At 37.6% G+C, this 17,918-nt stretch overlaps 1 protein-coding gene across 2 annotated transcripts in view; it reads left to right on the plus strand.

The window, feature by feature from the left end:
- FHDC1 (FH2 domain containing 1) overlaps window positions 1-17,918 on the plus strand; it is a 56,024-nt gene that overhangs the window by 19,352 nt on the left and 18,754 nt on the right. For both annotated transcript variants that reach the window (XM_072621277.1, XM_072621278.1), the window contains exons 3-6: window positions 2,366-2,427; window positions 3,245-3,347; window positions 11,311-11,396; window positions 11,498-11,598. In XM_072621277.1, the coding sequence (XP_072477378.1) occupies window positions 2,366-2,427; window positions 3,245-3,347; window positions 11,311-11,396; window positions 11,498-11,598 (352 nt within the window). The remainder of the gene's footprint in view (window positions 1-2,365; window positions 2,428-3,244; window positions 3,348-11,310; window positions 11,397-11,497; window positions 11,599-17,918) is intronic.

Genomic DNA, 17,918 nt, shown 5'->3' on the forward strand with positions numbered 1-17,918 from the left:
AGGGCAGCAGAGGGGGTAATGAATTTGTCACGTAGGACAAACCTGAAGAAGGCAGGAGCAGCACATGTTGATAGGGACAAAGATGTGGAAAGGAGTATTGGGGAAAGTACTCTGCAGAACATTCAGACCCTCTTTTCCAATGATTTTTGGTGTAGAAAATAATAGAACAATAGAATATTAAGGGACCAGGAAGACAATCTTGGTATCTGAGGGCTGGGGATCGATAGTGGATCAGTCAGGGGCTGATCTAGTCATCTCAGAGAATCAACAAGCATTTATTGAACCCTTATTACATAGCAGGAGCTATTATGCTAAGTGTTAGGGGTACAGACAAAAAGTGAAATTGTCCCTGACCTCAGTGAGCTTACTTTCTATTGAGAAGTAAAAAAGCATAAGGGCAGAGGATAGCATATGGTTTTTTCAGTGAATTAAATACAAATGTAGACTAAAAATTTGTAAACTAAGGTATATGTAGAATAAATACAAATGTAATGGGAAGAGCCCACTTGGAATCAGAGGACTTGAATTCAAATGCTGGTTCTGCTGTTTGTTAAGTAGTATTGATCTTGGGTGAGTTAGTTTCCTTACTTGTAAAGTGGGAGGATTGGATTAGATCAGGGATTTACATGGAATCTACAGGGACTGGGAATAGTTTTCAAGGATTCTGTGAACCTAGATGGGAAAATATATATATATATCTTTATTTTCACTAACTTCTAACAACTGGAATTTAGCATGTTCTTCAGTTATGAATTTAGCCGAAAAATATTATTCTGAACAGTGATCCTTAGGCTTCGTTAGACAGCCAAAGGGGTCCATGACATACAAGAAAGAGATTAAGCAGTCCTGGACCAGATAATCTGTGAGTTCATTTCCTCCTCAAAATTTATGATCATATGACCTTAAATTCCCATTCCTTTCTTTCCTCATAATATGATCCTTCTCTCTGACAGGATATTAAGTTTATTTTTGAAATTCCTCTTTCTCGTTCTTTCTCTCCTTCCCCCTGCCTTTCTTCCAATACTGAAATCAAACCAAAAGTACTTGGTGGGAGTACTACTGAGGAGTCTGCCTACCCCTTAGCATCTGGAGATGTTTTTTATGACTAGTAGATGAAAGTGATAAAATGAAATATATCCCTTGGGCTGGTAAATCAAGACTGTCATCAGAAAAACTCCACCAAATTCAGTCTCTAAAAAAAATTCATATTATTTTATTTTCACCCCAAAATTCAGTCTTGTAAAAGATTGACCTCATAGAAGAAGAAAGTGATATGTCATCAATTCAAAGTGGTTCTGCATCTTCTGAAGGTCATTGACAGAACCAGGAAACTTCAGCTAGTTTACTGGTCAGTTTAGTTTCTCTTTTGTTCAGAATACTAACATTCATTTGGAAAGGAAAAGGGTTAAAACAACATTTTTATTTGTAGCAAGTCTCCACTTTGTTAAAAAACAAATGGAAAAAATTATTTCCTCTTTAAGTTTATCTTTCTTTCCTGCATCCTGGTTTTTTTTTACTTTTAGAGAAATTAAAGACTGGTCCAAAAAAAAAAAAAATTCAGTTCAGCCTGTTTTCCAATCTGATTAACCTTATCTAATTAATTACTTATGGTGATGCATTTGAATACAAACCAATGACCCTACCTCAAAGGAAAAATGTGTCAAAATGAAGAATTTAAGCACCCTGGAAAGCTGTAGTATTTAAAAATCTTTCTGCCTGAGGGAGACATGGGAAACAGGCAGCAGCTGAAGTTTGCATGTTGATCATGCAGCAGAGTAAATGCAGACAGAAATCTGGGCTTGCTTTTTATGTTAGGTAGATTCTGCTATTTGCAGCCTTTTTAGAACTTCCACAGTAACAAATGTGTTTGATTTGAGATCCTTCTCTCTCTACCCTCCCTAAATATGCTATTAGACAAGTATTTATTTTTTAAATAACAGCAACTTTCATTTAGCTTTTTAGGGGGGAAGCATGAATGGAACAGAAGATTTCATGATAGTCATTAAAATATTTAGAGAGTTCCTTTACCATCTCCCAATCAGGGTTGGGAATTACTATGTGTTATAAACCATCACTATTAGATTTAACTCTCTCAGTTCAAGCCTTACCATGGTGTAGACTCAGACATCTGTTTCCGAATTGTGGCTATTAATAGTGGGTGGGCTGTATTGTTTCCAAGAAAAGACCACTTCCCCTCCCCCCCTTTTAAAGAAATGGATAATCCTTCATGTTGTAAAAGAAAGCTGTCTAGACTATCAGTCTTCAAACTTGTATGTTGGTTGTAATAAAAACTGATTTTGTGTTTGCTAAGTTTTAGTTTCTTTTTCTGTTGGTGTCCTCATGATGTGGTTTTTTTCTCCCCCAGATTTCAGTCTTGGATGCAAAACGGTGCATGAACATTGGAATATTTCTCAAGCAGTTCAAAAAGTAAGATCTCGGGTTGGCACAGTTTGACTGTTAACAGCCCTGCTATTATTAAGGAAAGTTTCAAACCCAGGGTGTGACAGAGGGATTAAATTTTAATGAGTGAAAATCCCTTTCCTCCCCCTCAGCTTCTGCATCCCCCTTTTAGATGAGGTAGTTGATAATGCTGCATGAGGATGTCACTCTCTGCTGTTCTCAGCTGTGAAAAAATAGGCTAGTGATTTTAGGTGCAGTAAGAATTATCCCAGGGCTCTGCTTAGATCCTACTGTGTCCGTAGGTTGACAGTTTTAATGCTATCCTTGCCCTTTATAAGTGTATGTTGAAACTGGGGATGCAAAAGTTTGTTAAATGCAAGAGATCTATCTAAAATGAAAAGAGATAGTCTGGAGTCGTTTCCTTACCACCACATCACCCCCTCCTCCCCCAAACAAACAAACAAAGTTAAATATATGAAGATTTAGTGAGGAAGGCCAGAGAAGTTTGGACTTAATGTTGTTTTTCACCAGGAGAGAAAAAAAAGGCTCACAACAGCTGTTGCTGCCTTGAGGTTCCCTGGGTGGCTGGTGGATTGTTTTCTGGGTAAAGGCAACATTGAACATTGCATTAGAGAGAGTCATGCTGTTTCCCTGGCAATCCATGCTGCTGTTGGGAGCATTGATAGAAAATAGCTTGTCAAAATGGGGAGGTTGTGGGCTTGAAAGGGTGTGTGTTTGGTTTGGGCAGGGGAGAGGGGTGTTTGTGTCTTTCATTTCCCCTGGATTGTGCCTCCTGTTGGTACTAGCAAATATGAAATGGGATTTGGTCCACTCTCTCTTTAAGGTCCCCTCAGTCCATAGTAGAAGATATCCTCCAAGGAAATTGTGAACATTACGGATCAGAAACACTGCGAGAATTTCTTAAGCTTTTGCCGGAGTCAGAAGAGGTACATTGGTTTTGGGGAGGGATGGGTTGTGGATGTGAGGGCTGATTGCATTCACTGTGCTCCTGTTGTGATGGAGGTAGACTGGATTTTTTGAGTGTCTTTTCTTATGCTGAAAGGTCTCTGTTCTGATCACTCCTCCAGCCACAGTGAGAGCTCCTGGTGCACAGTGCCTGGTACCTGGTACATGGTGCATGGTACACTCAGCAATGCTTACTGATGATTAGAGCATGTGTATCCTAACAGAAACCCACATTCCTCATCAGTTAAAACCCAATGTAATTAAGATCCAGCCTATAATAGGACACTTTTAGAGTTCCTTTTGCAATCTCAAGACTCTTTACAAATATTAATTTTACCACACGTAAATTATTCTTTAATTTACAATTGGAATTGTAAAGTACAGAGAAAATTATACATTGTTAGGATACATTTTAAAATGCCAACCTACACATTAAAATTATAAATTTAAAAATAAAGAGACTATCCTTGGTTCATCAGATTATGATCTCCTTTTCCTCAATTATAATTATTTCTTCCCTGAGAGGAAAATGCATTTGAGAGATGCAGAGTAGAGTAGTAGAAAGAGAGCTGGATTCAGTCAGAAAGATGTGAGTTTAAGTCCCACGCCTGACACATACCGTCTGTGTTCCCCTGGGCCAATCACTTAACCTCTTAGTACCCCAGGTAACTTTCTCAAACTTTTAAGCTCCATAGAAGTCCCAGTCTGCATAGATACATTCTTCTAAGGAGACATCTTACATCTGTAAACTCCCCAGTCTGGTTTCTTCTTCCCCAAAAGAAAACACTTTTGAAACTGAAGAAAGAAAAGTCCTCCACAGAGTTGGTATGGAGTTATTTGTGAATTATTCACCAACCCAAATGGCTGAAAAGTGGAAACAGAATTCTATGTCTGAGGAGCAAAAGTAGTTTGATTAACTTTGAGAGGGAATTGAAGGAGTAGGCTAGAGTGAATTAAAAATTTGAGCTTGGTGGTTAGAAGCCTTGGGATAGAGGTTTCAAGCATAAGAGAAAACCAAACTTTGTGGAAGCTACCTAAATTGACACATCCTTTCCTCTGTCTTTTTGTACAATTGGCTAGTAATTCATTAATAAGCCCTCTTATGCTTTCTGCTGGCATCTGTGGGAAACTCTAGTTTACAATGTCGTGTTTAAGGATTTAACTTAGCATTTTAAATGCATCTTCATAATCTGTAAGTTTTTTTTGTACCTTTTTACCCAATTGTAAATTGAAAGGGTAAGATTTATTAATAAAACTTAATATTTGTGAAGAGTCTTGAGATTGTGAAAGGAACTCTAAAGGTGTCATATTATAGTTTATACTATATCTTAACTATTTTATGTTTTTATTGGTAAGGAATGTTTGTGTGTTTCTATTATGATTTACGTAATCTCATTCATTCCAATACTATCAGTTCTTCCTTCTTTACTATGGAGTCCTCCCATGCCTGATGCAGGAACTGCTACTACTGAAGCATTCAGCCTTGAATAATGACTCTTTCTGACTTTAGTTGGCTGGTCCTTAGATACCAGAGTGAGCCACAACCACAGGCCATCCCTTTGGCCACACTGGAAGCCTTTCCAATTGACTTAGTAGGAGCTGTCAAAAGCCTGATACAGTTTTTGAGATACCCAGATCACTACCACGTTGCAGTGAGGCATCAGAGTAAAACTTGAGCGTGGGCACTAGTTCATACATGTTATTTTGGGCAAAAATTAAAACAAACATGATTTTTATTATAACTTTGTTCATATTTAGGGGAAACCAGGGCTTTCCTTAGGCTTTCCTTTCCTAGTTGTATCCTAATTAGGACTAAGTTTTGTATATCCATCCTTATCTCAGAAGATCTAGTAGGTAGCTAAATAATCACTTACAAAGTACGTGGTATGTTCCAAGCACTCTGTTCACTCCTAGGAATACCAGGATAAGCAAGCAAGACAGTCTCTTCCCTCAGAGAGCTTCCATTCCAGTGGAAGAAGACTGTGTGTAAAGGAGAGCCGGAAATGGGAGTACCAGAACAGTGGCATTGTGTTTGTTGATACTGGTAGAAAGTGGGGGGAATGCAAAGAGAAACAGTATAAGCTATGAAGTCCTGTGTTCAAATCCACTGCTGATACCACATGTGGGTGTCCCTCAACTTTTCTGAGCCTTAACTTCTGAGATCTATAAATGAGATCATGTGTATAAAGTGCTTTTAAAACTTTAAAAAGCACTACCACTGTCAGTTGTTATGATTACCGGCGAGCTTGAAAGTTACAGAAATCTTAGAGGGGAAAAAAGCAAAATAATTGTCAAAAACATTTTATTGTAAAGATCATTTTTCTTCCCATAACACCATGAGGACTGTCAGCTTTGTCTAGAATCCTAGAGTCATTGGATCTTAGTTTTAGAGCTGCAAGGGACTTCAGAGGCCATGTAGCCCAACCCCTTTGCTTTACAGATGTGGAAAATGAGACCCAAGGAAGTTAAGTGACTTTCTCCAAGACCACACAAGGACTAACCCTCTAAGCCTGTTCGCCTGGCTCCTTTCTCACCTCAGGTGGTTGGTTAGGCCATCCCAGGGCCTGGGAGTGGTCTCCTTAAGTCACCTCCCAGCTCTGAAATAAGCTGCAGCTGGTCTACTTTGCTCTCCCCATGCAGGATCAGCAGCCTTCCAATCTGACAAGCCCTGTCACACTCCTCCTTGTTTACAGTACTTACTGTTGGTTCCAACTCACCACACCCTCCCCACTCAAACTGGGAGCTCCTTTTCTTCATCAGGAACTCCCTGACAGTCCCTGGGCTGACTGCTCATACATCCCCTCCTCTCTTCTCCCCTCCCTAAGCAACTCCAGCACATCTGTGCTGTTGAAGGGAGTAGGAGCAGCACAAGGCTGGGGTCGGATGCCTTGAACAAGAACAAATTTTTGTGAGTGGTGTTAGTACCATGTGGCTTCTGGCACCATAGGACCTGCAGCTCATGGTACCCCTCCTTTTCCTGAGGATTAGGTGCCCAAAAGATCTCAGTGCCAGAAAAGCTAGAGCAGAGGGGTGATTTTTTTTCTTGGAGGCGGGATTTGAGGGTCAGGGAGAGTCTAAAGAAGTAGTGCCAAATGGAGAAGCTGAAGAATGTATGAGGGGCATGTTAGTGATGGAATGAGCCATCCTTTACTGGAGCGGTGATGTCTGGGTTCATTTGTGGAATAAAGAATAATGAATTGACAGAGGCAACATGGTATGTTGCATAAGGGCATGACTGCGTTCAGATCTCACTTTCTTAGCCACGTGACCCTGGACAAGTTACTTAATCTCTGTGTGACTTGGTTGCCTCATCTGCAAAATGAGAAAGTTGGATTTAGTGGTCTCTAAGGTCTCTTCACTCTTTAAATCTATAATTCTAAGACTGAATAGCAACTTTGTAAAGTACTACAGGTGTCCCCATTTTTTAGTTTGCTTCTCATACTTAACGATTTCATCTCGTCAGGGAATTCCTAGTGTGGAAATGCTATCAATGCATATCTTCAGTGTAACCTAAAAATCTGACAGTTGCCTAAAGGCATTGAACACTTAGGCTTGCCCAAGGCAGAGCTAGTATGTATCTAGTCAGAACTTCAAAAAACATTTTTTAGATTTATTTTTATTCTCAGCTTAACAAACATCAAATAAAAAGAAATGCAATTCTGTGTACGTAGCAGAACAGAAAAGAGGATTGTACACAAAACTACAGATCTCTATCATGATTGCTTTTCTTTTAAAGTATTCAGACCAACCTGTAGTTTTCAAAACTATTTTGCCTGCCTGGACGTTTTCCTAGCCTCTTTATTTCTTTTCTCCATATTTCAAAAAAGATTCTTCAGTGACTCTTTTTTTCTACCTCATCCCTATACTCCTCCTCTGTCTCACCTTACTCTTCCATTTGAAAAGAAAAAAGAAACTCAACATATTTGTAACAAATATGCACAGTACAGATGAAGAAGTATGAGAAGACACCTCCACCCTCTCCCTTCTTGGAAGTGGGAGGTGTTAAACTTTGCACATATTCACAGACTTTTTCAGTGTTATCAATCAATGGTGATGACTTCCCACCTCCCCCTAAAACAATACTTTTTGTCATATGGAATGTTTCTCTGGGAGGGGGAGGCATACGTAGCATGCTATGGCAATGTAATAAACAGAGAATATCAATAAAAACTAATTTTTAAAAACCGCATGCAGTCAAGCAAAACAGATTCCCTCATCAGCTGCGTATGAGTCTTATTCTGCATCCTGAGTCCATTGCTTTTCAGTCAGGAGGTGGATAGCATACTTCCTTATCAGTCCTTTGAAACCATGGTTGGTCATGGCATTGATCAGAATTCTCAAGTCTTTCAAAGTTTTTCTTTATAATGTTATCATCGTATAAATTGTTCTCCTGGTTCTTATTTTACTCTGCATCAGTTCACACAGGTCTTCCCAGTTTTCTCTGAAACCATTTGGTGAATTTTTTTTTTACGGTGCAATAATACTCCATTCGGTTGTCTAGCCATTCCCCAATGTATGAGCATCCCTCTACCCCTTAATTTCTTTTCTACTTCTGAAAGAAACACTGTAAATGTTTTTGGGCATATAGGACCTTTTCTTCTCTCTTTGATCACTTTGGAGTATAAGCCTGATGGTAGTAATGCTGGGTCAGTGACTCTTAGGGCATAGTTCCAAATTGGTTTCCATAATGACTGAACCAATTTACATCTCCATCACAAGTTTGTTAGTATTAGAGGTTCTCAGTTATTCTGAACTCCAAAGCTGTTCTCTAGTCACTGTGACAGATTCATACATTAGGAAGCTCAAGCTTAGTGGACTTAAATTACTTGTCATAGTCACAGAGCTGAGAGGTATCACAGACTGGGGTTCAAGCTCAAGTCTCTTTTGACTGCCATAAAATGGGCTTAAAGCAGCACTGACTTTCCCCTTTGCTTTTCCACCACATTTGCTATCAGAACATATTGGTATGAGTAATTGCCATGTGGATCATTTAATTTTCTCCCTGTGTTGGAAAAATAGAATAGGAAAAGCCTCTTTCTTTCAGCTTTTCCTAGTTGAAGCTCTGGGTTTTCTTATTTATTTCTCTTCTATCTAGTCTGTTAATCTTCCCTCAAATGAAGACAGAGAGAAAATGTAGATATTAAGGCACTTAAAAAGAGTGTATGTGTGGCCTCTTCATCCTGCAGGGGAGAGGAGGGGCTTGGACTCAGCTCCCAGCCAGGGGAAGAGTCTAAGAAGTGTTATCTTCAGTCCCTTTCTTCCACCATGCCCCTCTGTTCCAGGGATTCCCATGCCCACTCTGACTATCTGGTCGACATTACAACATGCTTCGAAAGGAAGGAGAAAATCTAGACAGAGTCAGGAAGCATATTGGTTGCTGTGGTCACCTCCTTTTCTCTTCATTCCTTTTCATGTTCTGTTTCTCCTAGGGGAACAATGACAAGGAAAGAACCTTAGGGTCTGGGGTGTTTTGGGTGTGAGAGGGGAAGCATTATGTAGGTGAAGGGGAGGAAGATTGATTCCTTTATTAAAGAATGCAAAAGTCTAGTCTTTCATTTTTTCCATAGGTCTGAGCAGAGTAGACCAAAGGGCCTGTGGGTTTGAAGCTGTATTTTTTGGGAGCGTGCATAGCTTGAGTTTATGGCCTAAATAAGTCCCTTGCCCTCAGCCAACATAATGCTTAATGTTTAACAAAAGTTTTTGATAAGTACAGGCACATGAATGTAATGGAATATTACTGCCCTGTAAGAAATGGTGACTATAATAAATTTGAGAAGTATGGAAGACATCTATGAACTGATGCAAAGTGAAGTCAGTAAAACCAGGAAAATAATATTTCTAATATGCTCAATAACATAAATGGAAAAATTAATTTTAAAAATTAATGTGAAGTTATAATCATTGCCACTCCTGGCCTCAAAAAAGACATTGATATGGTTCCTTCCCATTTCCTTTACAGATGTGGGACACTGCATGGGGCATTTCAGAGCATGGGACATTTGAGAATTTTTTAATATGTTGGTTAGTTTTGCTGAACTTTCTTTTTCTTCTTTGTTATTAGGGATGACTCTAAGAGGGGGTGGGGGAAGAATATATTGGGAAATGTAGGTGATATAAAAACAAAAGATAGTAGTAAATGTATTTTTTAAAAGATTCTTGATAAGAGTGATGAGAATTAATCATAATTACAGGCTTGTTCCCTGTAAACCTGGTTCACTCCTTTGATTCACATGCTTCTACTATGGCTATGCCGCCTTTTCTTTAGTTGTCCCTGGGATTGTACTAGTACAGGGAACTTCCATTGAGGGAACTCCTTGTGCCAGCACAGTCTGCACCTGCTTGCAGCTTTTACTTTTAGAGAGTTGCCCGTAGCACAGAAGTTAAATGATTTGCCTGGTGTTTCTGATTGGAGTGTCAAGATGCTGTGGTTCATCCAATAAAGATTTCAGTACTGGGGATGTCTCATTTTTTGAAATGGGGGTGGGCTCAATAAATGAGGTTGAGAAAGGGAGAAAGGAGTGATTAGAGGAGGGAGGGAGGTAGATGTACAACACATTAGTGGCTGGAAATGGAAGATCTGTAGATGTCCCATGTGCCTTAGTAGGACCAGAGATGGGCTACATATGAAAGGATCAGCAAATACAGGTGTAAAGAAAATTACCCTGAGCCTCTTTCTTCCTGGAACTAAGGGCTTCGGAGGAAATTCAACTTTCAGCCCATTGCAGGAAAAATTTGTTCTTTCTCGTCTTAAAAAAAAATTAACATGCATCTGGCCCAACATAGGGTACAAATGTGGCCTATTATTTCAGAGAAGTAGCTGATTAGAATCTTCTCAAAATACATGTATTTATGTGTTAGGTTTTATTTCAAACCTTCCGAAGACAAATTATCTTGATTGTCAGTAGCCCCCCAGTGAATTGGTGGGAAGTAAGAAAGCGTAAGAATATATAAAATAGATGAAAAAATGATTAAAAAAGGAACATACTTTGTTGGGGATATATGATAGCACTGATGAGTTGTACTTTTTAGCATTATTAAAGTATTATGTGCACAAGTGGTCTTGCAGGTGATTTTGCTAATAAACCTTAATGAGCCGGTCTTATGTGTTGGGGAACAGCACTTCTGTTGTCTAGGAGCCCTTCTGTGGAACCCTGGGTCCCATCCCAAGCTGTTGGACCTTAGGTGTACCAGAGATGGGCTTTTTCTTCTTCTTCAGTTTATCCTGGGAAGAAAATTTTAAAGAACTTTTCAATTATTTGATGGACTTTTCCCTTTTTCCCCTCTTGCTTGAGAACTTCAGAATATGCCAGTCCCTTTCCATAAAACTGTTCATTCTAGGAATAAACAATGTAGGTACAATGTAGATGTTAGATCTCACCCAAGGGTGTTTAGTTTCTAATATATAAAAAGTAGCATAGTATAAATTTTACTTGGAAAGCATGGATCCTAGGGTAGGGTAGGAATAATGTTCCCTTTCAGAATATTCCCCTCAGACTCAGTTCATCTTTTATTGCTTCAAATCATTAATTTTTCATTTTTTAAAAATTTCAAATCATTTAAATTTGACACTTATTAAATGACTACCACGTGCCAGGCAATGTGAGAGGTGCTGGAGATATGAAAAAAAAACAATAGTCCCTGTCCTCAGGGAGCTTATGTTCTGGTTCCATTTAGTATATTCTAATGGTGCCAGATCAGGATGTTTTATAGTTTCATGTATTTATTCCAAGTACCTCTATTTCAAATCTATGTGATCATGGAAAAAAATAAAATCCATAGAGTACAAGCCTGAATGTGATTATAATAATTCTTCTTGTCTGTATTCATCTCTGCTGTTATAATGATTTTATTTAGCTCTTTAAAATTGAAAAAAAAATCCAGGCAGTGCTAAAATTTTTGATTGTAAACTGTTATTTCTCTATTCTTCTCTCATTTGTCTTTTAGGTAAAGAAATTAAAAACATTTAGTGGAGATGCAGCCAAGCTGTCTCTGGCAGATTCCTTTGTCTACTTCCTAATTCAGGTGCCAAAGTAAGGATGTACTAGTTATTCTTTTCATAGTGAGTTTTTGATTATTGATGTTTTTGTGTAAAGGTTTTCTCTTTTCTTGTTTCTTTCTTTTTGTCTCTTAGTTATTCACTTCGGATTGAAGCCATGGTGCTAAAGAAGGAATTTCTACCTTCGTGTTCTTCTCTATGGGATGACATGTCCATTTTAAGAGTGGCTACGAAGGGTAAGTAACATTATTTGTGCTTATGTTTACTTATTTCAGTTTAACAAGCTCTCATCAAGTGCTTCGTGCCAGGCACTGAGGACAAAGACAAAAATGGAATAACCTTTGCCTTCAAAGAGCCTATAATCTATTTTTTCTTCTTTAAAATTTTATTTACTTGTTTGTTTTTAGTTTCCAGCATTCACTTCTATAAGATTTTGAGTTCTAAATTTTCTACCACTCCCTCTGCTCCCCCCTTCCCAAGAAGATGTGCAATCTGATATATGCTTTACATGTACATTCATATTAAACATATTTCCACATTAGTTATTACCACTTTAAAGATGAGGAATTGTTCTCTTTTATCCAGCAGCCCTGAGGGTCTCCCCCTCCCAGTTTATTTATTTATTTATTTTTTGATTGAGGGGGCTATCCCTTAGAATAACTTAAAGGAGCCTATTCATTGAATGGGTGTAACTCACTCAAAGTAAGAATGTGATAAGACCTTAACCTGAAAGGGCCAAGGTTTCCAATTGCATTCTGGGCCATCTCCGGTTATCCTGGTGAATATCAGGCCACTGGACCCAGATGGCTCAGGAGAAGAAAGTGAGGTTGCTGACCTTGCACAGCCCTCCCTCCCTCAAATCAAAGTCAAGTGAAAGTTATGTCATCATCTTGTGTCATGGTCCTCTTCAAGAAGGAAGGGCAAACACAGTAACAACAGTTTCCACATGAGAAAAAAGAAGCAAAAAGTAAGAGAGAAAATAGTATACTTCAGTCTTCATTCAGACTCCATAGTGCTTTCTCTGGATGTAGATAGCATTTTCCATTGTGAGTCTTTTGGAATTGTCTTAGATCCTTGTATTGCTAAGAAGAGTTAAGTCTATCAAAGTTGATCACACAGTGTTGCTGTCACTGTGTACGTTGTTTTCCTGGTTCTGCTCACTTCATTCAGCATCAGTTCATGTAAATCTTTCCAGGTTTTCTGAAGTCCACCTGTTCATTTCTTATGGAATAATAGTATTCCATTATGTTTACATACCACAATTTCTTCAGCCATTCCCCAGTAGAAGGCCATCCCCTCAATTTCCAGTTCTTGTACACCATGAAAAGAACTTTTATAAATATTATTGTACATGTGGGTCTTTTTCCCATTTTTATGATCTCTTTGGAATACAGCCCTAGAAGTGATATTGCAGAATCAAAGGGTATGCACAGTTTTATAGCCCTTTGGGCATAGTTCCAAATTGTTTTCCAGAATGGTTGGATCAGTTCACAACTCTACCAGCAATACATTAATGTTCCAATTTTCCCACATCTTCTCCAACATTTATCATTTTGTCATGTTAGCCAATCTGATAGGTGTGATGTTGAGAACTGTTTTAATTTATATTTCTCTAGTCAATAGTGATTTAGAGCATTTTTTCATATAAGCATAGATAGCTTTAATTTCTTCATCTGAAAACTGCCTGTTCATATCCTTAGATCATTTATCAGTTGGGAAATTACTTGTATTATAAATTTGACTCAGTTCTCTATATATTTTAGAAAGGAGGCCTTTATAAGAGACTCTGGTTGTAAAAATTGTTTCCCAGCTTTCTGTTTCCCTTCTAATCGTGGTTACATTGGCTTTGTTTGTGCAAAAACTTTTTAAATTTAATGTAATCAAAATTATCCACTTTGCATTTCATAAGGTTCTGTCTCTTTTTTGGTCATAAATTCTCTTCTATTCACCATAGCTCTGACAGCTAAACTATTTCTTGCTCTTCTAATTATATAGTCTACTTCTTTGTGGCAGTATTTTAATTATTATTGTTTTAGTTAAATCTTCACTACCTCAAAAAAGAGCCATGATTTTAGTGGTGTGGATCCTCCTCCTCTCCTCCACAATGGAATGCAGCCCCTCTGTGTCCTAATAAGACTGTTTCATGATTTATTGTTGCCAGAAAGTCATCACCTGGTGACCCATGTTCTGGTGATAAGCTTCTCTAATCTTAACTAAGGTGATCCTTGGACGATAGAGGCACCACCCATTGCCAGGACAGTACGGTAGACCAGCCAGAGCTTGGGCTTAGCTTTGAGAGCCCAGGGTCACCTCGAAGTTACGATAAGAGATTGAACTTGAGTGGAAGTTGGATGAAAGTCAATTGCTGATAATATCCTAAATGTGAAATGGAAAGGTCACAGGCTCTTGGCATTAGAAAAGGACCTTAGGGACCATATAGTCCAGGGGTTTCTGAATCTAGGCTCTATGAACTTGTTTCAATATTTTGAAATACAAACTGTATTTCAATAATATTAACTTCCTTTGTAATCTTGTGTATTTTATTTCATTCATTTAGCAACATGATTCTGAGAAGAGGTCCATAGATTTTACCAGACTGCCAGAGGGGTCATAACACTAAAAAAGGAAAAGAAAGCTTTATCCAATTCCCTCATTTTGCACATTAGGAAATTTAAGTGAAGTGACTTGCCTAAGGTTCCAGAAAGCATTTTTTTTAAAAAAACTCTTTTTTAAAGCTTTATTGATGCCTTTTAAAAAATACCAATGGAGCATATACATATATATGTACTCTCTCTGTGTCTGTGTATGTCTGTCTGTATCTGTCTGTCTGTCTGTCTCTCTCTCTATACTTCTCTTCATTCACTGAATCTTCCGTGGTAACAAAGAAAAACAGCAGTTAAGTAAAGACAGCTGACCACAGATCTGACAGAGTATACAACATCTCATACCCCCTAGCCCCTCACCTTTCATAGTCTGCTCTCCTTGACTAAGGAGAACTCATTACTTTTACACTTAAGTTGCCCTTCATTGTTTTTTCTTCTACATTATTGAAGTCTTTATATAAATGTGTGTGTGTGTGTATACACATGTACATACACATGAATGTCAATAGTAACTTTCTCTTTTGACCCCTTGTAGTTTGATTTTTTTTTTAAATGAAAGGAGCTATCCCTTGACTTACTTCTTAAGGAGGCCTATTCTATAATGTAATTACTGAATAGTAACTGTTTCTCTTTTACCCAGGAGCCGTGAGGGTCTTCCCCTTCCTCTTTGATGTTTTTGGTTATTTATTTTTCTTTTATTGAAAGGGACCATTCCTTGAGTAACTTCTTAAAGAGGCCTATTCATTGAATGGGTGTATCTCACTCAAAGTGAGAATCTAAGACCTTAACCTAAAATAACATTACATCCTGAGCCATCTCCAGTGCATCCTGGCTACTGGACCCAGATGGCCTTGGAGGACAAAGTGAGGCTGGCGACCTTGCACAGCTCTCCCTCACTCAAAGTCAACTGCACGACATGTCATCATTTCCCTGATGTCATGGTCCTCTTTGAAAATGAGGGACAAACATAACAATACATGCGTGCATATGTGCATGCATGTATGTATATGTATATAGTCTTTTCCTAGGTATTTTACTTGACTTCTTATCAGGTCATATATTTCAATTTCCATGTTTCTTTGGATGATGCGTATTTGTCTTTGAAGAGTGCACTAGTCTTCCATTACAAAATAGGGATTCCTTTTAGATATGGGTTAGACTAGATAACCACCAAGATCCTTTTCAGATGGATCCCATAAAGTCCTGTGATTCTGTAATTCGTATTAGCTCATAGAAATATAGGATTGAAAAGAACTCCAAATGCTATTTAGCCCCACTCCTTCCTTTTACAGGTGGAGAAACTGACACCCGCAGAGGTTCCATGACATACTCAAGATTAAACAGGTAGCAACTATCTGAGGTAGAATTTGAATCCATTTGAATCCTAACTCTAGAGTTAGTGCTCTTTCCACACATGCCACAATTTGTTAGAACAGTCCCTAGTTGTAGGGCATCTATTTTGTTTCTGATTTTTGTGACTCCCACCCCCAAGTTCTGTTTATTAGGATTATTTTTTCTTTATTTATTTTTAGTTTTCGTCATTCATGTTTTTAAGACTTTGAGTTCTAAATTTTCCTCCTCCCTCCCATTTTCCTCCTTCCCCAAGATGGCATATAATCTGATATAAACTATGCATGTATAATCATACTAAACATATTTCCACATTAGTCATGCTATGAAAGAAGAATCAGAACAACGGGGGGGAAATCATGAGAAAGAAAAAACAAACAAAAAAGAGAAAATAGTGTGCTTCGATCTGTATTCAGACTCCATAGTTCTTTCTCTGGATGTGGATGGCCTTTTTCCATCATGAGTCTTTTGGAATTATCTTAGAAGAACTAAGTCTTTCAAAGTTGGTCATCACACAATGTTGTTACTGTGTATTATATTCTTCGGTTCTGCTCACTTCACTCAGCATCAGTTCATATAAGTTATTCCAGTTTTTGAAATATACCTGCTCATCATTTCTTATGGAACAATAATATTCTATTACATTCATAGGCCACCATATGTTCTGTCATACCCCAGTTGATGGGCACCCCCAATTCTTGAGCACCACAAAAAGAGTTGCTATAAATATTTTTGTACAAGTGGGTCCTTTTCCCTTTTTTTCTTTAGGATCTCTTTGGGAAATAGAACTTTACTAGGATTATTTAACCTAGCTTCTTGGAACCATATACTGGGGGAATCCATCTCTGTATTTGTCTTGCATATTTTCACATTGAGTCATGACTTGGCAGTCATGTGATGGTGTGGATTGAACAATGGATTCAGAGTCAGGAAGTCCTGAGTTTGAATTCTGCCTTGGAGCCTAGCTGTGTGACCCTGAACAAGTCTCTTAACTTCCATTCCTCATCTATAAAAATGAAAATAATATTAGCTCCCAGGGAGAGTCAAATGAGATAATATGCTCTACATAAAATATTTTTCAAACCTTAAAGCTAACATATAGCTTTATATATAAATATAAATGTTATAAATTTATAACATATAAATGTTAGCTGTTGTTATTTTGTTGTCCATGAACTTTTTTTTACAATTCATCAGTGCTGGCTGGATTTCCTCTTTGTCACCCTTGAGGTTTCTAGTTGTTTTATTTGAATTTGGATTTCTTGTTTGTTCACTATTCCTTGTGGCTGAATTAATGTTTGTCTTTTTAGACCATTTATTTTACTTCTTAGAAAACTAAAAAATAAACTTTCTCTTCTACTCATAAAATATCCTTTTCTTCTCCCCTTGCTACAGCAACATATGTAGCCTTTGAAGGATTTGGGATTTTTATTTTGCTTTAGTTAGAAAAGGGTACTTTTCTCTTTCATGTCTAGTAGGAAATGCGGTTTAATATTATTTGCAAATTAGTGGGCATGGTGGAAATGTCTCTTATCTGTTTTCTCTTAGAGAACTGGCCTACTTAGATAACACACTGTAGGCCAGGATCCAAGTATAATTTAATTGAAAATAATTCCAGTAATACCAAGCATAGAAAGAGAGAGTATGGATGTCAAAATATTATAGGTGACTTGCGACTCTTGAAATCAGAGATTTTTCAGCTTTGTACACATATTCAAATAAATTTAAGACAGTTAATTTACAGTTTTTATATTGTTATTCATCTAACATTTACAAAGTCACTTTGTAGAGATGTACAGCAGACACTTTGTTGCAGACCTGAAATATGTATCTTTTTGTTTTTAAAGAAACTGACATTTGAAATGAAGGCAAAGTGTTGACAAGGTGGCCGTATTCTTATTCTAAGTGCAGTACTTTGCAAATTATTTGCATGCTCTCTTGGCATTATTAGAAACAACAAAAAGAGCTTTTTTGGAGCTCATTGGAAAAAACAAAATATCACCTGCTTTTTAATCCTTCCTGTTGTTTTAACCCAATCTTAACATGAATTTGAAAATGAATAGGAATGAAAATGAAAAGGAATAAAACCTGAAAAGGAAAGTTTATTTCGAGGGCACATTGCCTTTACCCTCAGAGCTAAAATCTTGATTTTAGAGCTTAAAGGGAGCTAACCCAATTGTTTTACAGTTAAAGAAACTGATTTCTTAAAAAAAATGGCTTAATTTTTTAAAATCTGAGCTTAAACACCAAATACAAGGAGCATTTCAAAGCACATAGTAACAGAAAAAAGGATTCTACATGAAACTACTAAATCTCTATTGAGCTTTATTTTCTTTTAAAGTATATAATAATTTCAGCATTTAACTTTCAAAGCTATCTTGCTTCTGGCTTTCCTTCTGTTTTCTTCTGTTAAAATTAAAATTACATTGAAAAATTATTTCAGCGACTTTTTTGGGGGGTGGGGTGGGATGGGAATGCTATCTCTGGCTATTTTCTGTTTCACTTTGAAAAGAAAGGAAAAACAAAATCTTTTAACAAGCAAAATAAATTTCTACATGGACAGCATATATGCCTTATTCATTCATCCAGAGTTAATCATCTCT

This window comes from Notamacropus eugenii, chromosome 6 (assembly GCF_028372415.1).
Source record: "Notamacropus eugenii isolate mMacEug1 chromosome 6, mMacEug1.pri_v2, whole genome shotgun sequence".
In the NCBI taxonomy this organism is placed as follows: Eukaryota; Metazoa; Chordata; class Mammalia; order Diprotodontia; family Macropodidae; genus Notamacropus; species Notamacropus eugenii.